We start from the raw sequence: 23708 nt of genomic DNA, 5'->3' as shown, positions 1-23708 counted from the left end.
AAAAAAAAAAGATTATAGTTGCAAGATTAATTCAAACATGCAAGAAAGTTTGCAACAATAACTTGAGACGAATAGTGATTTCATCATGAACAATGATTAAAGCTCATAAGAAATATAAAATTGAAATAACAAGTGTTTGACCGACAAGCCTATATAATAACTATGAATATACTACAATTAATAAAGATCAATGCCCTAACTATGAATGATACATTTATCTTCTAATAAAAAATAATCACTTACCTCGAGACGATAATCACAAGACTTCTACAAGTTCGACTGAACTCTACACAAATTAGAAAAAATTGAGATATAAAGTATTAATCAAATAATTTTTATTTATTTATTAAATTAAGTGTCACATAATCATCAATTATTAGTACTATTATTCTTGTTATTAATTTATCATTATTGTTATAATATTTTTAAAAGAAGGAAATTATGAATGTTGACCTACTAACATACTTAAAATAATATTTATTTTATTTTAGTTTGATGAGGAAAAAATTAATTTTAAAATAAATTTTATAACCTAATAAACAACACAAAAGCATCTTTTAGGGTCTGTTTGGGGCAGCTGCAGCTTATTGAATAACCTGCTGATAAGCTGATTTAAAATAATCTGCTGATAAGTTAGGTGCGATAGCTATTACAAATTTTTATTTTTTTGGAAAAACTAGACCGCTGCAAGAAAGCTGCCACCGCACCTAGATAGGTGCTATGTGAAAATGCTGCTTTCACCATTTTCAAAATGCATAAGCTGTCAAAACGCAGTTCACCCAAACAGTCCATATGCGTTTTCAAAATACCACCGCGCCAAATAAGCTTCCTCAACGAACTCTTAATCACACACTTCTTAAATCTCAGTTCTTTTCTGTTTTGTATTAAAATTCTGATTCAGTAAATCTTTTAAGGAGATGAATTTACGGGATTTAGCAGCAAAAACACGTGAGAGAGAGGAAGTCGAGGCTACCTTCCTCGATGGTTTAGGGTAGAAGCGGGTGGAAGGAAGTTTTGATGTTCTTTGGGAGCTACGATCTTGTTGTTGCCTTCACTACTAACTCCAGGCCTAGTTGTATCACAGGGGCTTGACGCACGGGAGTAGGAGGAAGGAGCGGATGTTAAAGGTTTCGTTAGAGAGCTACTGGAGGGGGTGAGGTGGGGCGAGTGCGATGCCTCCGTGCTTTCTTATAGCGCAGTGCTGCCGTGGTTAGGTCAAATTCTGGAAAGCAACAAGGGAGAGGCGGGATGAAGAAAATGAAAGATACGATCTAGGAAAGCAGCGACGAAGAATGAAATATCACAAGGGAGGGAAAAAATGTAAGAAAAAAAAAATTCAATTCTTACAAGGTGTTCTATAGGGCTTTTGAATTAGCATGCTCCCTTGGAATCCTTTAGATAAGCAATGACTTTGTGTACCTCTTGGCTTTAGCAAGGTCTTTATCCAACACCAAGTACCCTCACAAGCTTTTAAATTAGCACACCATAATTTTCTTTCTTTTATTTTTTGTTTTTAACGTATGGATCCCATGTATGGGTGATATAAAGAGATGAGGTTCTTTTGGATATATTTTTTTTAATTCATCCTATGTATGTAGCCTTCGAAAATTAGTTGTTCTGTTAATATACCACTCGAAACCTTTCTTTGGACATTAATATGAACACCTCCTTAGGTTTGTAATATAGATATGATCTATGAGTGAACTTTGTCAGTATAAGTAATAACCATCCTGGTAGTTTTAGGGTGCTTTGGGCGAAGTGGAGTTTTTTCGTTATGTCAACAACTAATATAAACGAGTTGCCTAATTATAATAGTGTCAAGGACATTAATGTGGACGTTCTTTTGAGGCTGTAATCATAATTGCTTCTAGTCATTGCTTCTCATAGTTTGTACCAAATAGCTGAATGCTGTAATATTTGCAATGGTAGTAGTAGAGTTTGTTGTTTTAGCATTGCACTAATATACAACACATATGTAAAAGTTCAAAGCAACGCATACAAGGCATGAGATTTCTTACATGAAAAACTCGAGAAGGAGAAAAATTTTGAGAACTTAGTAGGTTGAAATGCTTCAATAGTGTGAATAAGTGATTATGAAGGGTTTCCTTCCACTAAAGATGCTAACACTATGTATTGGGCATGAACCTTTTCGATATTTTTTATGGTGATAGTTGAAGTCTGAAGGCATATGAGTTATTATCGGGTGATAGTGAATTGTTAACTTTGTCGTTCATTTGATAATAGAGGTCGTTCATTTGATAATAGAGGAGAGGAGTGATAAACGACAATGATCAACATAAAACATTGATTAGTGGCATGCTTTGGTTGACAGTCAATTGGAAAAATGAGAGGCTGTTTGACATTTGACAATCGACTTTATCATTCATTCTTTAGGAGGGGGGGATTATGAAACTAATATAAGTGTTAAATGCCCATTGTTGATATATGTTTGATGAGGATTGATAAAAGACATTGGTAATCGGGCGATAGTCGATTGTTTGGAATATTGTTCTATTGATAAGATTAGAGATTATGGTATCAGAAGACAGGTGTCAAACTTTATGTTTGGTTGGTTTCAAAGAACGATTAACTAGAAATATCTAAACTTAGGCTATCACCTTGTTGTTCGTTTGGACTTAAAAGTCATACATTATTGATATCATTGGGTTTATTCGGTTGATACACTTTTTCTCGATGGTAAATTTGTTGAAAAAAAAAATTATCTCAAAGTTAATACATGAAATTTTCTTACCAAATAATCAAGTGTTTTGAGATTTGAAATTTTTTAAAATTTTGTGTTTGATCATATGAATTTTCTAATGGTATAAATATTAAAAAATGGTGAACTTATGCGGACAATAAAAAAATCATTAATAAATAAGTTGAGCATGACTAAAATGACGGTTTTAAGATACATATATGGTAATATTAGGATTTATGGATGAAAAATAATTATATTAAAGAGATTATTTAAGTAAGATCTATTGAAAATAAGAATTTGAAAATTAGACTTTAGTGGTTTAGACATGTACGATGAAGGGCAGAATATGCAACATTAGACTACTTGGTAAAATTAATGTCAAGCGATTAGAAATGAAAATTGATAGACTTAAGGTATATGGATATAATTTATTTGAAAATATTTGCAAATAACAGGTTGAACAGCTCATGGTAACATGAGAACAAATGAAAATTGAGAATTTATACTCTTGATTCCAAATAGTTGGGTTTTGTATGATGCTAGCACTCAAACCCTTAGAAAAGTTCTGCTTCCACTCATATATTGTTATCAAAGTAATGCATTTTGTGGGTTTGTTTAGACTTAATATCGTGTTTTTGAACAGGTAAAGAGTTCATTTGATCTTAAGAAATGCGCGTTGTCTGTAGCGTTAGCAATTGAGTTGTTGGTAGGTGTTCCACAATTTGGTTGGCTTGCTTCAGCAACTCCTACAGCTCCTGTATTGCCTGATCTTTCTGTACTTATCTCTGGGCCACCAATTAAGGATCCCGGTGTTTTGTTAAGAAATGCTCTTCCCATCAACAATAAAGCCATCAGGGAAGTTCAAAAGCCACTCGAAGATATAACAGACAGCCTCAAGATTGCTGGTGTCAGAGCATTGGATTCAGTCGAGCGGGTAAGTCATGTTTATTTCTTTTGTTTGTCGGGGCTAAATACTACTTTCTTTTGTTCCTTTTTCATGGGACTATAATATATAGTTACATGTTCATTACTAATGTACAAGGTAATTCAGTTACAAATATGTCAATTGACTGCTGTGTAATTTTTCATGATAGATTGCTAAAATTACGTTCTTTGCAAAGTAAAGTGTCAAAATGGTCCGCTTACTATTCATATGCGGCCATTTTAGTCCCAAAGTCTCAAAAGAGCCAAATTAGCTCATACTCTTTTTATATGAGTTGAAATAGTCTCGAGAGATGACTATTTAATCCACCATTAATTGAATATGGAGACTAAACTGTCTCTTTTATAAACTCTGGGATTAAAGTGTATCCCTACAAAAGACTGGGGAATAGTTTGACACTTCTCTCATTCTTCACAAACCAAATGCATATATCTTTTGCTCCTCCAATTTTTCATTATTTATCTTCACGAAATTGTAATTGCTGACAAATTATGCTTTCCGAATAAGACATTGAATCACTGCTAACCAATTATTTTATATTGATGCCTATGTATGTTTATTTGTTTTTGTAAAGGATTTCAATGATTTCTGAAAAATGTTTCTCTTTCTCAAGAATAGAATGTGAGGCAGGCTTCTCGTGCGCTCAACCAGGGAAGAAATTTTATTATTGCTGGATTGGCTGAGTCGAAGAAAGCCCATGGAGAGGAACTACTAAACAAGCTCGCTATTGGCATGGAGGAACTTCAACGTGTTGTTGAGGAAAGGAACAGAGATGCGGTGGTGCCAAAGCAAAAGGAGCTGCTTAATTATGTTGGAGGGTCAGTATCTATCTTTTCTTGTTAAGAGTAGATGCAACCTTTTTTTTTTTTGGCGGACATTTACATATACTCCTCACAATTCTTATATACTTACATATCTAACACCTAAACTTTCATATTTACATACATAGCACTGTAATCTTTAATTTCACATAAAAAATACCACTTATTAACTTTTTAAATGTGAAGTATACATTTTTTCATGCATAGGTTCATGACACCGAAGTGTTATAAATGCAAATATCAAACTTTAGATGTTAGATATTTAAATGCTAAGGACTAATGTGGTATGTTTGTAAATTTCCATTTTTTTTAAGAGTTGTTTGACTCCGGGATCTTGTATGCTAACAACAATATTTATGGTGATGTTAAGGGTAAGTATCATTTTAGTTCTGTGGTTTGTGGTTGTGCTCTATGCAGATCCATAATTTAAATACCCTCCACTTCAGTCCTTTCAAGTTTTTCAGAAGGGCCATTTACATACATACCCCCCGGATCCTATGTAATTTTATATCTAACATCTAAAGTTTGTTTTTTTCATTTATGTGTCATCCAAGTCTTTTATATCACATAAAAAACACCATCATTTTAACTTTTGAAAAATGAAATGCATCTTTTTATGCATAGATAAGGTGACATATATTTTAAAAATTGAGGATTAGGTATTAGATATGTAAATTCATAGAAATTGTGTAGCATGTATGTATATAAGTTAAATCCTTGAATGCAAATAGTCTTAATTATAATCATATCAATAAATTATAAATGTATTGGCTCATGGGTCCATAAGTTGAGCTAGACATGGATTAATTTTAGCCCATTGGCTCGTTACCTATTTTTTGAATGTAGCTCGAGCTGCCTCATAAGACGGCTTGACTCCGCTTCTCCCTCACCTTGTTCCCGCTATCCGGTATCAATAACTTTTTTCTCTAAGGTTTCGAGCTTACTTTTCGGTCGCCTAGATGACATTGAGCACCCATACATGATATTGCATAGGCGGAGCTATTGTGGGGGCTATGGGACACATGTCCATACAGACCCAACCCAAAAACCTTTCACTCATTCCCCAAGTAGAAATCTTGAGCTGTCCTTTTTAACCTTCAAGCTACTCATGGTACTTTACATTATCAGAATACTCAACTATGCTATTAAGTTTAAAGAACAGTTACAATTAGTTTTATTTTGATGTGGGATTAAAGAGCATAAACCTTCTTTTGTAGGTGAACGTCACATTAAAGTTTAATTGGGGCATTTATGTAAACACGACTAAATTCCTATGTATTCATATAACTAACATGCAAATTCTATTTTTTACATGTATACCAGCCAAATCTTTCATATCACGTGAAAATATCACTATTTTAATTGTTACACTCCTTAGGCATAGATAAGTTAACATATACATTAAAATTGAAGTATATATATTGGAGGTGTAAATACATAGGAATTAAGTGTTATGCATGTAAAGTCCTAAATAATAAACATACAAGGAACGAGCTTGATCATGATTTCTATAACACACATACATATGCATCTTAACTATCATAAATAATAAATATACAACGAACGAGCTCGATCAAGGTTCATATATAACATACACACACGTAATGTAAATTTTAAACTTTTTTTATGTTTAAACTAAATTTAAATTTTATTTTATTTAAATAAAATTATATTTTTAGTTATTATTTATATTGGGTCTTAAGTCAATATCAAACTTAATCAAGCATCTTAATTAGCTTGTTAATGAGTTTTAAATAAAAATATTTTTTATTTAGTTTTTATATGGTTTATGTGATAATATAAAAAAAAAATTATTTCTTAAATTATTTTTCTACTATATATTTTTTAATTTATATTATTTTTTACTATAATTTAGATTGGTTTTTTTTAACTCGTCTTTATTTAGTGTTTTACAGTATTAATAAGACAACTAATATTTTTTATATATTTTAAAATATATGATTATTAAATAGTATTATAGATAAAAATATGTGTAGTGCATGCATTTAAATAAATTTATAAGTATTAAATATATTGTGTTTAATTTTTTCATATTATAATATCTAATGAAATGACTATACTACTGTTTTAAGTAATTTTTTTCTTTATATTTTTATCAGTATATTTTATCTATTTTACATAAATAATTGAAATTATTTTTAAAATTATAAATTTGTGTCAACTTTATAATTTTTTTCTGGCTCCGCTTTTCCATTGCTGACATTTGATCTAATATCTGATTGGTTTTAAGCCAAATGAAATTGATAAGCTTCACTAGTGTTGCCACAAGAAATCTTACTAAAGACACCTTCTATATTCGCATAATTCTCATATACATCCTTGGTCATTTACTGCAGCTGAGATTCTCCTGGGCCATTCGGTTTCTGCAGTGTTGAAGAGGATATGGTGGATGGCTTTCCATATGACGTGCCTGAGGAGTACCAAAACATGCCCCTGTTGAAAGGGCGGGCGACGGTCGACATGAAGGTGAAGGTTAAGGACAATCCCAACGTACAAGATTGTGTCTTTCGGATTGTTCTCGATGGCTACAATGCTCCAGTCACAGCGGGTAATTTCGTCGACTTGGTGCAACGTCACTTCTATGATGGAATGGAGATTCAAAGAGGTAAGATTTATAAAGATTAAATTTTTATTTGATTTCCTCTGTTATTTTTGAATGAAAACAAAAAAGAGAAAGATTTGCATATATACCACTCAATTCCTATGTATTTACTTAAACCAAATCCTCTATTTTTACATATATATGCCACCTTACTTTTGCTTGAAACGGTCTACTTCACTTTTTAAGAGTTAAAATGGTGGTATTTTTAATGCGACATGAAAGATTTGGGTGGTATAAATTTAAAAGTATAGTTGTATTATGTGGTATGTATGTAAAAATTGAGATTATACTAGATAAACATTCTTATCATTTTGAGTATAATCTTATGTATTCACATAACTCACACCTAAGCTTTCATATTTACTAATGAAAATGTGTTATTCACTTTTAAAATGTGGTAATGGTACTATTTTTTATGTGATATTAAAGATTTGAGGGCTATGTGTGTAAATATGAAAGTTTAGGTGTGAGATGCATAAATACATAAAAATTGTGTGCTATGTATGTAAATGCCCCAAAAACAAAATATTCTGGTGAATGAAATGTTTGTTTTTGTAGCTGATGGTTTTGTAGTTCAGACTGGAGATCCTGAAGGCCCAGCTGAAGGTTTTATAGATCCAAGCACAGGAAAAGTTAGAACAATTCCTTTGGAAATTATGGTAACTGGTGATAAAGCGCCTGTGTATGGTGCTACTTTGGAAGTAAGTTTTCGTTTTTTTTCTTGTTTTTCAAGTCTTTTTTGCACTAATTTTTTAGTAAGATTTACATACATACCCTCAATTCTTAAGTTCTTACATAGCTAACTCCAAAACTTCAGTTTTTACATATGTGCACCTTACCTATACATGAAAAAGTGTATTTCACTTTTGAAAAGTTAAAATAGTGGTATTTCTTATGTGATGTGAAAGATTTGGGTGTTATATATGTAAAATGTAAAACTTAGGTTATAGATATGTAAATACATATGAATTGGGTGTTATATATGTAATTGCCCTTCTTTTCTAACAGCCTCATAGTTGAATTTTTTATCTAAAACATAAAAGCTTATATTCATTTTTTTGTCTTCATCAAACACTGCTTCAATCATGTTTAATATACCACGCAATTCTTATGTTTTTACATATTTAATTCCTAAACTTCAATTTTTACGTATGTGCCACCTTACTTATACATGAAAATGTGTATTTCACTTTTGAAAAGTTTAAATAGTGTTATTTTTTTGAAAAGGATTTGCATGATATGAATGTAAAAACTAAAGATTAGGTGATGGATATGCAAATGCATATGAATTGGTTGGTCTGTATCTAAATGCCCCTTCTTTCTAACAGGCTTGTCGTTGAATTTTTTATCAAAGCTTATTTTCAATTTTTTTTTATCTTCATTAAACGCTGCTTCAATCATCTCTCTAATATAATCATTCTTTAATTTAATTATTTTAATTTTTGTCATTCATTCATCATAATTTTTCTTTTCAACAATGCTCAAGCTTGCTATCAATAACTTTTTTATTGCAAAAAGATCAATTTCATGCAACATAGCGGGCCTAATTGCAAACTTAAAAAAACTGACCTTTTGTAGCTTCAAATTTTTTCTTTAAGATTTGCCTGCATACCCCTTAATTCCTATGTTTTTTCATATGTAACACCTAAACTTCAATTCTTACGTATTTGCTGCCACATTTGTGTATGAAAAGGTGTATTTTACTTTTTTAAAGTTAAAATAGTGATATTTCTCATGTGATATGAAAGATTTGGGATTTTGGGTGGTATAAATGTAAAAAAGTAAAGTTTAGGTATCAAATATGTAAATACATAAGAATTGGTTGGTATTTATGTAAAATATTTGAAAATTTATTTACCTAATTTTCTAATTCAAGTTCTTACAAATGCGCAGGAACTTGGCCTTTATAAAGCTCAAACAATGCTTCCTTTCAATGCATTTGGGACAATGGCAATGGCTAGAGATGTAAGTTCTTTGAATGAATTCCTCCCCTTTAGATGCCAATATTTGTTATTTAATGAGCAAATTACCAAAATTATCCCTATATTCTTATGAAATTGCATTTTAGTTCTAAATTTGGTTATTTTCATTTTATTCCCTCAACTCATATAGTTTAATCAATTTAATGTTATTATCATTTTTTACCTTTTCTTTTGACCAAGTTTTTATTCAAATATCAACAAAGTTAATAATTGCAATGAAGGACATAATAATTCTTATGGACTTTCACATCTAACATCAAAATTTTAATATTCATACTACACCATGCTATGGTGTTCTATAACATATTATGCTCTGCTATTATATATTAGGGGCATTTGCTTGCATTCCATACAATTCTTATGTATTTACATGTCCAACACCTAAACATTCATATTTATATGCATGCCCCTCAAATCCTTAACATCGGATAAAAAATACCACCATTACTACCTTTTTTAAATTTGAAATACATCTTTTCTTGCATAAGTTTATGACACCAAGGTGTCATAAGTGTAAACATCAAACTTTGTGTGTTAGATATGTAAATACATAAGTATTGGTGATATGTTTGTAAATTTTCCTATATATTATGTTACATTATACTGCATAATTAATCACTTAGTAGACAAAAATAAATCCCTCAATTCAGATAAAAGAAGAAACATCTTTTATGTTTTTTACACATAACCCCAGCTTTTTGGCTGGAAACATTCGATAAGCTTAGAAACCATTCATTATTTAGGAAGATTTACAAGCATACCACACAAGTCCTATGTGTTTACACATCCACCAATTATAAGCTTCAATTTTTTACATACATGTCATCTTACCTATGCATGAAAAGGCTTATTTCACTTCTTAAAAGTTCAAATGATGGTATTTTTTTTGTCATATGAAATATTTGGGCGGTATAAATGTAAAAAAAGTAAAGTTTAAATATTAGATATGTTTAAATACATAGGAATTGGGTGGGTATATATGTAAATGTCCCAAATTTTTATTTCCTTCTCATAATGAAAAGCTGATTGAATCTTTTTCCTGGCCATATTTCTTCCCCACGGGAATTTGAGAACAATTCAGCTTCAAGCCACTCAATTCTTATGTATTTACATATCTATATACCATCTAAACTTTCACTTTTTTACATATGTTATCAATGGTGGTATTTTTTATGCAATGTGAAAGATTTGGGTGTACAAATGTAATAAGTATAGATGTTAGATGTGTAAAAACATAGAAGTAAATGCCCCCTAATATTCATTTCTTCTCCACAGGAATTTGAGAACAATTCAGCTTCCAGCCAAGTGTTTTGGCTGCTGAAAGAGAGTGAACTGACTCCAAGCAATGCAAACATTCTGGATGGCAGATATGCAGTTTTTGGTTATGTGACAGAGAACGAGGACTTTCTTGCCGATCTAAAGGTCGGCGATGTCGTCGAATCGATTCACGTTGTTTCTGGACTCGAAAATCTCATCAATCCGAGCTATAAGATTGCAGGATAGTGATTTAATCTTTTATTTTTTATTTTTATTTGGTTATAGACACAATTTTTTGTCATTATTGCACTGCTCTGTTATGTCATGTAATTTCATGTTTTTTCAGCGTAGAGTGGATTCCTTCTTCATGACAATTGCAGTTGGGGGGTTTTTTACATACACAGCACACAAAACATTGTTATTTACATATCTTACGCACCGAACTTCAATATTACGAAACTCGCACACAAAACCAACTTCGGTTCGACCTGTTGCCTTCCCAGCTATTTCAAACTCCTGCAGGGCTGCTCAAAAGTTTGTAGTTGGCAGGGTTAACAGAAGTCAATTTTGCCTGCGAGTTTTACAATATTAAAATTTGCGATATGAGATATGTAAATAATAATGTTTTATGTGCCATGCATGTAAATATCCCTTGAAATTATTGTTGCAGTTATGTGCTATGTTGTAGAAAATTTGTATTGATTTGTTTTGTTTGAACTACAAAACTACTCATTTACGCGTGCCATGGTCAAATGCCGGAGAATTTGATAAAAATGAAAAATATGGATTGGGGTTTATTCGTTGATTGTGATGTTTGAATGAGAATTTGAGAAATGATGAAAGAGTTAGATTTGTAAATATTAATGTTTTGAGTGTTGTGAATGTAATTGTATCAGAGGTAATGATGACACTTGAAGTACTTGCGGGTTGGGAGGGGTTTAGGTGCACTGGCGGCCTTCACATTTTCTCTGCTCTATATGAGTTTCTCTTTTAGCAGGGTTGGCTTTTTTTTATTAATTTGTTTTTATTTTTTCTTTAGCGGGATTGGCTTGGTTTCTTTGTTGGGTGTACTCTTGTTGCTTGATTTAATAACGAAAATGTTTGAAGGGTGGTGTGGAACTTCTAATACTGTGTCGTCTTTCCACCTCAGGGTAATGGTCATAATATATTGTAATGTTCAATAGGGTTGTTACTGTATCTCAGTTGCCAAATATATTGTTGTCGTTTTTTCCTCGAGCTCCCTTAGCTCACATATTAACATGGGTTGTTCGAACTCAATCACGTACTTATCTACTGAGAAATTTTTATGTTGTAAGTGGTGGTAGGTTCTTGCACTACATATGTTGTTTTATTTTGTATCAAGTAGTGAGTTAACTTTTTTTTTTATCGCATTAGCATAAGCATTCTTGACTTAATAGCAACTGGCTTGACTCTTCTATCCTGTGGAATGTTCTTGTACTAAAAACCACGTTTCACTAACTAGAGCCACTCGATGAACCATATAAATCCATACCACCGTTAAAATCCAGTACATCAGTTTTCGCTCCAAAATCATGGCTTCTCCTCTGATACTCAATGTTGAATCTTTGAGGTAATGATTATTCATCAATGGAAATTGCTTCGTGGAAGAGATTTATTTTTTCCTCTTAAGATGATGAGTTAGTCTCGTGGCTATGAGTGATCTCACCGAATTGTTTCTTTTCAAATGTGACAAGCTTCTGTTGTAGTTGAAAGATTTCTCGCTACATATCCTCCTTAGTAAGCTCTTGGATAAATTTCTGAGGATTTCTTGTTGTCAGCATTATGTCCTTTTCTCCTCATTAGGTTTTTGACAGTCATAGAATTACAAATTAAGGTTGGTTGGTGGTTTAAGTTTTGGTAGTAGGTGTCAGGATGAATTTTTTTGTAAAGTTATAAATGTTGGATTTTTAAAATTAAAGATAAAAACTAGGAATTCCAGCATAAATGATTCAGGTGTGGTGGAGAATAATCTTCTTAAAAATTTTAGATTTGGGGCAAAAGATACAAATCCCTAAATATTAGAATTTTCGAACTCTGATGCTAAATGATACCAGTCTATGGCTTATAAAAAATGTTTAGAAAGTTGGTTTTGTTGAGGGTGACGTTAAAGTTATAAATGTTGGATTTTTAAAATTAAAGGTCAAAACTAGGAATTCCAGCATAAATGATTCAGGTATGGTGGAGAATAATTTTCTTAAAAATTTTAGATTTGGGGCAAAAGAGACAAATCCCTAAATATTAGAATTTTTCGGACCCTGAGACTAAATGATACCAGTCCATGGCTTATAAAAATGTTTAGAAAGTTGGTTTTGTTGAGGGTGACTTTGGAGTAGTTGATGATGCTTGAATGATAATAAACGATGTTCGTTGACTATCCCAACTGAAAACAAATGGGCCAAATGGCGAAAAGCTGAGTTGGGGCGGGTGGTGGAACCTCACTATTCGAGAATACATCACTAGTTAGAGTTGAAATTCGAGAATAAAATCTCCCAATTACATAAGAATAAATTTGTTCTCTCTAAGTAACAAAATATAAACTACGCAAGAGTTTCCCAATAAAAATAACTTAATTAGAAATTAAAATTATGAGGGAAAAAGAGAGAAGAAAATCAGATTGGAAAAAAAAAAAAATCAAGCGACATCAGTGGTTCGACATTTTGTGATCACAAAAAATCATGATTCAGAGGGATTTCACATTCCGACAATCGCAAAACCGCAAGACTTTTGATCCCGCTATCACGATAATGCGAAAATCCGTGGTTTTGCAGCTCCCTCCTCATTATAGATATTTCATTGATTTTAATAGGTGTATAAACGAGTAAAATTTGAGCTCGAACTCAAGTTTAATCTTGCAAGCCGATTCACGAGCTAATTCATTTATTATGAAAGAAATAAAATAATATTAATTCAAGTTTAAACATATAATTCTTATGTTTTTACATTTCTCACATCTAAATATTTGTATTTGCATATATAATACTTTGAACTTATGAAAATGATAATAGTGCTATTTTTGAAGTTTTATTAAATATTTGAGTGTAATGTGTGTAAATATGAAAAGTTTATATATGAGACATGTAAATATGTAAGGAAAGTGTGGTTGGCATATAAATGTCCCTAAATATTATTGCTCATATATATATATAGATAAATTGAATTCACATAAAATTAAAGCCCTTTATCTAATATTTTGGATCATTTACATACATACCGCATAATTTTTATGTATTTATATATCTCAGACTAACACTTCTATATTTTCGAGTAACACACAAATCTTTAATATTACAATAAAAATAACATTATTAATGACTTACAAAAAAAATGAAATGCATCATTTTATTCCTCAAAAGTACTATAAATTTAAATATAAAATTTTGAGGTACAGAAATGCAAATAAGTTAAAAGTGTGTGGCGTGCATGAATATTTCCTTAATATTTTTGCGGGATTTTCTTGAAAAGCATCCAAACCCTTCGACTTTCCTCACTCAGCCCACACTCGTCCCCTTTTCCCCCCGCTCACCTCACCGGAAGATGGCCGGCAAGCCTCTCAATCTAGACTGGAGCCAAATTCTTCCGGCGGAGGAAGCTGCCGCGCCGCCGTTGGAGTTGGAGGTGGTCCCCACCACGGTGAATCCCTCCTCAACCTCTGCGCAAGACTCGTCGTCATTTTCGATCGAGCATCTCCTCAGCGATGTTGAGCTTGAGGAGAAGATACTTCGAATGACCAAGTCTTTAGAATCGGGCATGGCGAATAAACTGGCCGATAAGGGGCAGAAGTTCCAGGCGAACCTTCGGGCTTGTCAGATGGAGCTTGACCGGAGAAAAGCCAACCAAACTCAGAAGGCATGCTTAAGTCAGACTCAAAGAAATGTGAGTTAAGTTGTACCCGACAAAAGTTTCTACAGCGTTTTCATTTATATAGAAAAATTACTTCTGTCGGAGATACAATCAGAAGTGTGGATTGAGAGATCCTTTGTTACTGATGGGAGATGCTTTATTAATGATGGGTTTTAAATTATGTGTGAATTGATGTGTTGTGAATGTGGTTGATTAGGTATTGTTTGGTAATCTCACCGGTTGAGTTCATTCGCAAGCTGTAAAGACAGACGAGGTTTTCCACTTTCTAGAATGTCTTTTACATAGTTGTTATTGAATTTGATTGGTGTTTGTTGGAAATGGGTTTGATGCTAGGCTTCATATTCCCAGATGAAAGTTTCCAAAAATTTTCATAGTCTAGAAAAAGGCCTTTTTTGGGAAATTCAATGAGAGTGTGGATTGAGAAATCCTTTTTCTCAAGGCATGGATGGGAGATGCTTCATCCATAACGCCGTTGCCTCATTTGTGGATTGATGTGTCCGGAATGGGGGTGACTTGGTAATGCTTGGTTTCTTTGTTTGGAGATTTACATATATACCACACAATTCTTATGTATTTACATATCTAATGTCAAAATTTTGATATTTACACTTCTAGTACCTCAGTGTCATAATAAACCTTTGCTAAAAGGGGTGTATATCACTTTTAGGGGGTGTTTGGTACGATACTTTTAATAAGATTTAAGTTAGATTTAACTTAAATCCAACCAAATACCATAAATATGGTAGATAAATCTGGTGTTAAGTTAAATCCAAGTTTTGCTTGTTCCGTTAATTAAATCCGGATCTACTAAATCTACTTGTTAGTTGGATTTAGCTGATTTAGCACATAAAAAAAAATATTTCAAATAGATTTATGCCAAATACCTCAAATGGGTTTAATTGGATTTAACCTTAATTGAACCAAATATTATTTCAGATTTAAATATATTTAGATTTAGTAAATCCAGATTTACCGGATTTACTCTATCCTATTTAACTTAAATCCTCCTCCTTGCAGCCAAAATCCCCCTTAAAAAGATAGTGATGGTGGTATTATTGATGTAATGATAAAGATTTGATGTTATGCATGTAAATATGAATGTTTAGATGTTATATATAAATACATATGTATTGTATGTTATGTATATAAGTGGTCCTTTATTTTTTTGTATGGTTAATCTGATTAACAGAGCTCATTTGAGAGTTGCGGTCATGGATTGGTGTTGCTAGAGTGTTTTATGTTTTATTGAAATTTTCTTTTAAGGATCTCGAATAGCAATTTGGGCTTGAGGAATACCTTAACTGGATTCTTTTATGGAAGATTTTCATGCATACTGCTAAAATCGTGTGTTTACATATCCGACACCTAAAATTCAACTTGTACATGTATGTCACCTTACCTATGCATGAAAAGGTGTATTGTTTACATATCCGACACCTAAAATTCAATTTGTACATGTATGTCACCTTACCTATGCATGAAAAAGTGTATTTCACTATTACAAAGTTAAAATTGTGGTTTTCTTGATGTGATATAAAAGATTTGAGTTGTATAAATGTAAAAAAGCAAAGTATAGGTGTTAGATATGTAAATACATAAGAATTTGGTTGTATTCATGTAATGCCTTTTGTTTTATTTGATTGATTGTTGTTGGAAATGTGGTAAAAATGTTGCTTTTTGTGGGTCTTTGTCCAATGCGAAGGATAAATTGATTAAGTGATGCTTGGAATTTTGTCTCAGACGACAGTTTCTGGTTGTTTGTTCAGAGATACTATGAGAAGTTTTTGTCTAGAAATCCCTTGTCTCAAGCATTGATGGATGATATCTCATCAACAGTGCATTGATCTCATTGCTGATGACAGAGTGACTTTTATCTTTCATTAATAGTTAGGGGCATTTACCTACATACCACATAAATCTTATGTATTTACATATCTAACAACTAAACATTCATATTTACATGCATACTACTCAAATCCTTAATATCACATAAAAAATAAGATCATCACTTTTTTTTAAAAGAGATGTACATCTTTTCATGCAAAAGTTTATGATACGAAGGTGTTGTAAGTGTAAATATCAAACTTTAGGTGTTAGATATGTAAATACATAAGAATTGTGTGGTATATACGTTAATTTTCCTAGTAGTTATGAGAAGTTTGTATTCAATCTACTATAACTGACACAGTTAGTCCTTTATCAGACTGCTGAAAAATGTGAGACAGCTACAGATTCCAAAGCTACAGAACCTAGTGGTAAGTTTTTATCTTCATTTTCGCTTCCATTTTGCAATAAATTAACATGTATTCTGTAATTATCTGTTTCAGCTATGTTTTGCTAGTGCAGCTCTTCATTCTTGTAATGTTGAAATATCATTTTTTTCCTTGTGAAAATTCACTGCTTAGAGCGTGACCTGTTGTGGATTTGTTTGTATGCAGTTTCCTAACACTCATTCTCATCACACCTCACTGTGTTAGACTAAGACAAATCTATGTAACTAGGATGGTTTTGCACAAGTCAATGGTCAAGTGGCTTGTTTGCAATTTTCTTAAGTATGGTTGGTATTAGCAACTTGATACTACTCAGGTTTCTGTAACTGATATTTTTTGCAACTAAGCTTTGTGTTTTTTTTTTTAATTTATCAGATTTGCTTATTTGCTTGTCATTTTTATCTGAGGTTGATGATGCTCTCACTTGCAGTCTCAGCAAGCAAATCCCGTGCTATTGCTCCATCAGAATGCAATTCAGGGTCTTCTTTTTTCTCCCTGTTTAATCAGGCTTTGGAGAAAAGGGTAATTCATCAATAGTGTCGTTAAAGGCTTACAGTTTAGACATCTTTGGAAGACTTACATTTTCTTTCATCAGGCAGGTTCTCTGTATAGAAGCAAGATTTCAAGTGGCAATTCATGCCAGATTGATACAGGAACGAATTTGTGCCATATTTCTTCTGAAGCTACTAAAGCATCTTTGAGAAGGGCAACTTTCCCACCGAAAGACAAGGTTTCCTCTACGGAGAAAAAAAAATCTTCCAATGAAAATTGCAAAAGTATAAAAACTTCCAGTTTTTATGCCCCATGTACAGGAAGAAGAGGTTCTAAGAGGTAACTACTTGCTTTATAATCATCATTCTATTTGCCTTTTAACCATGCTTTAGCAAAACTGCTTAAGTTTGCATGTGTACCATGGGTGTATATCTCTGAACTTAATATTGCTATGATAACTGTATTCAATTTAACTAAATTCGACATGAATTAGATGGAAATGAAGTGAAATTTCGGAATGCTTCCCAAGCCTCCATATCAAGGTTGATGTTTTACTAATTTCTAACTAAATCATATCTTAGATATATTTGTTGAGTCAATATAGTTAGAGGCTATTGAATTAAAATGTTGTAAAGTCTGATTTGTTTTAACATTTTTAGGCGAGCGAAGTTTCAAAATAGCTTCTTGACTATTAACACAAGACTATTTTAGCCCCAGAGTCTATAAGAATTTAAATGCAAATGAACATGCAAAGAGTCCACATTATTCGATCGAAGTAAGAAACATTCACAACGGGCTCCATAAGACAAAACACGTCATGCAAATGAATGTAAGGATGCTTACATGTAGCATGACACACACAAACAGGATGTGTTGGTAAAACATGCTATCTATAAAGAGGAATTACGCTTGCCCGGGAAGCCTTGAGTGCCATGCAGCAAGAAAACACCAATTACAAGTAAATTTGCATCGAGTAAAAGAATACATATGAAGAGAACTTGCTCGTTACATGAGACACTTACTGAGCACACATGCAAACATGCAAAATGTGCAATAGACATGAGAAAAGTGGTGAGTGTGCCGTAGAGACAACGACTCGAGAAGACGGGTATATCGTGGAGGTAATGACACGAAAGGATGAGGTATGTCGTGGAGGCAGAACCGGAAAGACGGGTATGTCGTGGAGGCAGTGACTTGAAAGATGAGTATACCATGGAGGCAGTGACCCTAAAGTTGGACATGTCTTGGAGACAACGACTCAAAAGATGTGTATGTCGTGGAGGCAGTGACCCTAAAGGGTAGGCATGCCGTGGAGGCAGCGGCCCGAAATGGTGGGCATGCCGTGGAGGCAACGACCTTAAATATGGGTATGTCGTGGAGGCAGTGCCTCGAAATGTTGGGCGTACAGTGGAGGCCGCGGCCCAAGGAATATGATTATTACTGGAGAGAATCATACAAGTGGGGTGAGTGTTGAGATGAACATTCAAACTGCAACTTGATCATGCGAAAACATCGTGCATGCAAAACTAATGCACATGCAAAAAATATACTATGCGAATGATCGGTCGACTGGGCCGGGGTGGCTAGTTGAGACAACATGCTATGTCGATCGGGCGGAGTGGCCTGTCGAGGCAATGTGCAGGTGCAACATGCTTCATGCAAAACACATATTATGACATAATACGTCATGTAATGCGCGTGATCACGATCAATAGCAAACCACACTCATCTAACATTTTCACATAAACACCTAGGGTTTAGCTCTTGGATACGCGACAAGTTTGCCTCCAGCTTTGGCGAGGAAATGTGGAGAACTTCGCACTCTGGTTTGTCAAAGGAGAAGTCCTTCACCGTTTGTAGGTAGACTAGCTACAAAGTTTTTTCCGCCCTATGAATCTTCTAAGATATTGTAGAATGAGCTAACTACAAAATTTTTTTCATTTTTCAGGATTGAACTATCCCAACCCCTCTAAGGAAGGTTGGAAAAACTAAAGTTGTGGGAAATTGGGATTCCAACACACTAGAATTTAGGTCTATGGTTTATAATGGGGGACCACTTCGTTTCGCGAAGGGATTTGGCCATGCATGTGATTCCGAACTTAGGGCTTCCTCTAGGAAAATAAATGACCAATCAATAGGCTATGGTCATGTTGACTGGTGTCGGCCGACCACTCGCCTAGCCGTTGGGCGGCCAGAAAAACCCTCAACGACTCATAGGGTTAGCTAAGAAAGAAAACACATGGGTTTAGGGGGTTATACTATTGCGGTGGTTGTGGATGCATTTCTTCAAGTGTGATGAAGCTCTTCTAAGGGTAGGAGAGAAGCCTACACTTCTTTCCCCAAAAAAATTGAGGAAACTCTCATTGTAGGAGAGATCGACAGAGTTTTGCCTCTACCGACGGAGTATGATGCTCTCCTTCCAAATGAGAGCTTGTGAGCTCATCAGAGCCTCCCTTTCCCTAACTTAGGATGAAGCTGTCCTAGCCGTACTCTCCAGAAAGTTCGTCGAAGAAGAACGAGGTCGCCGTAGAAGAAGAAGAACAGTGAAGAAGAAGAAGTTGGAAGATGACCAACTTCTTAGCTCTCTCCTTGAGGAAGATTAAGAGTCTTTCTCAATTCCTTTGCTCCAAGAGGATGAAGCCTCTTGAGGAAGAAGATGATGTTTTTCCTCTAGCACTCTCAAGCTTTCCAAATGCTTTTCACTTCAAGCGTTTTCCTTAACTCCCAAGAGGAAACCCTAGCTCGAAGGGAAGAAGACGACCCAAGGGAGAAGGAGAGTTCTTAGCCCTCCCTCCTCACTAAATTGCCAAAAATAGCATGCTCCATCCTCTTAGAACCTTCCAAAAGGAGGCTAAAAAGGTCCCATTCACCAGCTTCTGCTTCTATCGAGGCATTTCTCCACACAAACCAAAAAGTCTACACTTTTTGACTTCCTAGGGAGTTGTGCTAGGTGAGAAATCCAAGAAAATATGGAGAAAATGGCTTGGGGGCTAGTGCCTAGACTCCAGCAGGCCGACGTCTACTTTCCAGGATCTCAGGTTTGAAAACAGCACATTTCGGGTTGCTCCGGGCGCCTTCTTTCCAGGGGTTAGCGCCTAGATGCTGTGGTTTGGTGCCTATTTCCCAGGCTCTTAGTTTGGAGAGTCTGGGGGCTGTTCTGTGCTCCAGGGGTCGGCGCTAAGGTGCCGGTTTGGTCCGAAAACTCTGATTCTCACCGGAAATGTTTGATGAAGGATTTTCTTAACCCGATAGCTATGGGAGACCACATACGAGTGAATTATGGTCCCCTTACTTAAAAAAATATATATTTTTTATCGGTCGTTTATTGGGAAAATCGTCACTAACGATTGCCTGGATCACGGTGCGGGTAGGGTGTTCCAAACCTTTATTCTTACCTGATCGATCGTAGAAAGATCCCCGTTGATCTGGAAGCCACAGAACGTCGCACATTGCTAGAATACAACCCCATAACTCAGAAATGAACATTTTAAGAGTTTGAGGTGTCGACGAGCTAAAATTGGTTCGAACCTGAATTTCTGCAAAATATGCGTGGGGTATCCTCATGGCTATCCTTCGCCTCAGAAGAGTCCAAATTGATTGATTTGGGTCTCTCAACATCAGAACAAACGTAAAACATGTCTGGAGTCAATGCTAAACCATCTTTATGTTGAATTTTCTCGGGTAGGGTCAAGTCAGTATCAGTTTTGATACCACGCTTGGGACACGTACCAGGAGGTCTGATTGCATGTCTTGGACGACGGGAAGCTGGAAACGTCCTGTTTAAATAGACCCCCCACCCAATAGTCACCACTATCAATCTTCTTTTGTTAGCCCATTAACAACAATATATCTCTTATCTCTTTAAAAAATTATCATCTTCAGCTGTCTTATGCGTGAGCCACATCCCCAAATTCCTCGACTGAAGCTCATTCCACCCATGAGTTGGGGGTTGAGTTTCCTTCCTAACTCATATTGATTTGCGTTCTCTCAAAATTTTGGCTTACCCTAAGAAGCTCGCTCATTCCCATAGACTCCTGAATCTTTTCTTGTTCGGAAGGTTCCTATAGCAAAAAATAGTGTTGCAATTGCTTGCAACCCTTTGTTGGGGTCCCACTCACGGTGCTTCCCTGTTATAGACTCTGAGATATTTTGAATCAATCTTCTCCAGCCTCAAATTGCACTATCTCATTCTGTCTCCCTCTTTCCAACCTCCACATGTCGTGTAATTCCCTCCAAATGTTGCCTCTCAAATCTGCCCTCGACTTCTTTGCATGATCCCATTGCTTCTGTTTGTTCTAGTCATTTAGATGCCGTGCTATTCCTTTCAAGTCCTGTCTCTAGGTCGCTCCTGATTCCTCTGAATGATCTCGTAGCTCTAGATCTGCCTAAGTTAGAAACATTGCTTTAATGCGACACACATTCTTCACATTATTGCTGCTCACATTCACTCCAGACACCGTTGCTCGATTTTGCAGCGACCCGACTGGTGGTGGCGGGTTTGCGTAAAGCTCAATTATTTATTTCATCATTTATTCTAAGACCATGAATCTCCCCTCAATAGATGAGAATTGATCATTCATTATCAAGAAACACCTCTTCATTTCAGATTTGATTTGGCTCACCTCTCCCTCTAATTTATCTTCCAAAGTGTTTTTTTGTTGTTGTCATTACTCCCAAGACGGTTTTTGATCATGAAGGTGGAAATCTTGTACGTTGTGATTTTGTTGTTGGCTTCCCAGCTAGCTCGAATTAAGGTTGTATTGCTAGCTTAAGTCATGATGGAGACATGCAACTGTGAAATCGCGATGGGAAGGGGAGGATGTTGGTCGATTAGTTCAGTTGTGGTATGCGGAACTTATGTACGCCGCAATCTTGTCATTGGTTTCTCAGCTAGGTCGCGACTGTATCGTGAGGTTTGGTTAGGTGGCATGAAATTTTTGTACGCCGCAATCCTGATCACAAGTTTCAGTCACGAAGGCGGCATGAAATTCTTGTGGCCACGATCTCATCGTTGGCTTTCTAAAAATTTCGAATGTTATGATATCAATTTGATTGGAAAGAGACAGCTTCCGCAGATATTAGGGAAAATACAATATTTTACTTCAATACAAAACTGCACAACTCAAATAAATAAAAGATAAACGCCTATAATTTAAGAGGTAGGCGATCTCTTCCAAATTCTAATCCTAGATTTAAAATAACAATCACACATCTAACCTAGCTCTAAACATATTAAACTTTATTTATATCCCACAATGATAGCTAAAAAATGACTACATTGTCATTTGAAGCTTACCCCTAACATAAGTCTTCAAACTATTTTGGCGAGCTTGACATCTACTTAGTAGAGCACGAGGTGAACAATGTTGTGGGTGCCGGTCTAACATTGATCTACTTGGTGCTGTGGATCCTCATATTCCTTAGCTCTCGTCTAATAGGTTGGACAATGCAGAATAATAGCACTAGGAACATTATCTATCATATGCTTAACTACCCTTGTGGAGGTAACTCAGTTGTAAACGCTTGACGCCATTGTAACGAAACTTGAACTTCATCGGGATATGCTCCTCTTAATTTTTCTCCATCAGAGGGTACAAGAAAATGGTGCATCTCACATAACCCTCACAAACATTTATTTGGAGAGTATCGAGTCAGTTCTTTTATCTCACTATCTTCTTTTAAAGGTATTAATATTAACTTCTAAACTTTCTACTCCACATGTATTTTTGTACAATTATGGATGTTATGCCTATTATATTCCAAGTTCATCCTAAGAGTAAGTGGTATGCATCCATATGAATAAAATTGCACTAAACCTCGTGCATTCTGAGTCTCAGACCAATAAAAAATTATTTTGGAACTTTAATTTTAATTCCTTTGCATAAACGAGATAATTTGCAAGATTTCGGGTGATCTTGGGTCTGAAATTCATGAAATTGGTGTTGTAATTGCCGCGTGAGGATATCTTCAAAATCGTCATCATGTATGAACTGCACATAGAAAATAAGAGATGAAGAATTACAATTTGGATGACATAAATCATACAACTTTCTCAAATTAGCATGGTGGGTGATGAGCCCATTATCACAAGGTTATGGTAATATGATATCACAAATTCATTGTGTATTTTTGGCGAGGAAGCAAATGGATTTGAGATATGTAGACCATTCTGTGTATCTTATGGAATGTTGATGTTGTGAAAGTTTATCTAGCAACTTCGTTAACCTTTAAAAACAATGAGGGAATTGTTGAGTTTCAATTCGTCGTATTCATTGACACAAAGAAAAGCTATCTAGGATCTGTTGTGTTAATCTAGTTGTCTCTAGAAATTGTTTATGTATTTTTGCACATTTTTCATGTGAATTAGGAAGTTTTGAAAACCGTTTTGTGGTTAGGTGGTTAGGAAAACCGTTGAGTGGTTAGTTAGTTTTATTTTCAGAAAAATGTGATGTATTTGCTTATAAATTAAACCAGAAAATGTAGAGGGTGTGAACTACTAAAAAAATTCCTCCATTTTTGTTGGCGTTTAAAATTTGGTTTTGAAAACCAACATTTGGTATCAGAGCGAAGATGTCAAAGAAATGGCCGGAAATGATGGAGATCCATCTAAGTCACTTGCTGTCATCAAACCGACGGCAAGAGGAGCCTCACCCCCGTCCCAATTTCCAACGTTAAGTGAAACGAACTACAGCATATGGGCTGTCAAGATGAAGATAATCTTGCGTTCACTAGGAGTA

At 34.6% G+C, this 23708-nt stretch overlaps 2 protein-coding genes across 4 annotated transcripts in view; both read left to right on the top strand.

Annotated features, from left to right (window-relative positions):
* Positions 1 to 3344: 3344 nt before the first annotated feature.
* On the top strand, positions 3345 to 10805 carry LOC110019385 (peptidyl-prolyl cis-trans isomerase CYP38, chloroplastic; the record flags this gene model as incomplete). Its single annotated transcript, XM_020717027.1, is given in 6 exon segments — positions 3345 to 3635; positions 4263 to 4462; positions 6856 to 7091; positions 7647 to 7789; positions 8982 to 9053; positions 10346 to 10805. Coding segments are annotated over 6 exon segments (1170 nt in total), but the record flags the coding sequence as incomplete, so codon positions are not given.
* Positions 10806 to 13831: 3026 nt separating this feature from the next.
* LOC110019329 (ubiquitin-like-specific protease 1D) overlaps positions 13832 to 23708 on the top strand; it is a 42455-nt gene continuing 32578 nt past the window's right edge. For all 3 annotated transcript variants that reach the window (XM_020716955.1, XM_020716954.1, XM_020716956.1), the window contains exons 1-4: positions 13832 to 14221; positions 16413 to 16464; positions 16910 to 17001; positions 17075 to 17310. In XM_020716955.1, coding sequence (XP_020572614.1) covers positions 13883 to 14221; positions 16413 to 16464; positions 16910 to 17001; positions 17075 to 17310 — 719 coding nt within the window. In that variant the 5' untranslated portion in view covers positions 13832 to 13882. The remainder of the gene's footprint in view (positions 14222 to 16412; positions 16465 to 16909; positions 17002 to 17074; positions 17311 to 23708) is intronic.

This window comes from Phalaenopsis equestris, unplaced genomic scaffold (assembly GCF_001263595.1).
Source record: "Phalaenopsis equestris unplaced genomic scaffold, ASM126359v1 Scaffold000054, whole genome shotgun sequence".
In the NCBI taxonomy this organism is placed as follows: domain Eukaryota; kingdom Viridiplantae; phylum Streptophyta; class Magnoliopsida; order Asparagales; family Orchidaceae; genus Phalaenopsis; species Phalaenopsis equestris.
Note: the sequence above shows the minus strand (reverse complement) of the source record. Positions and strands in the feature narration are given on the sequence as shown.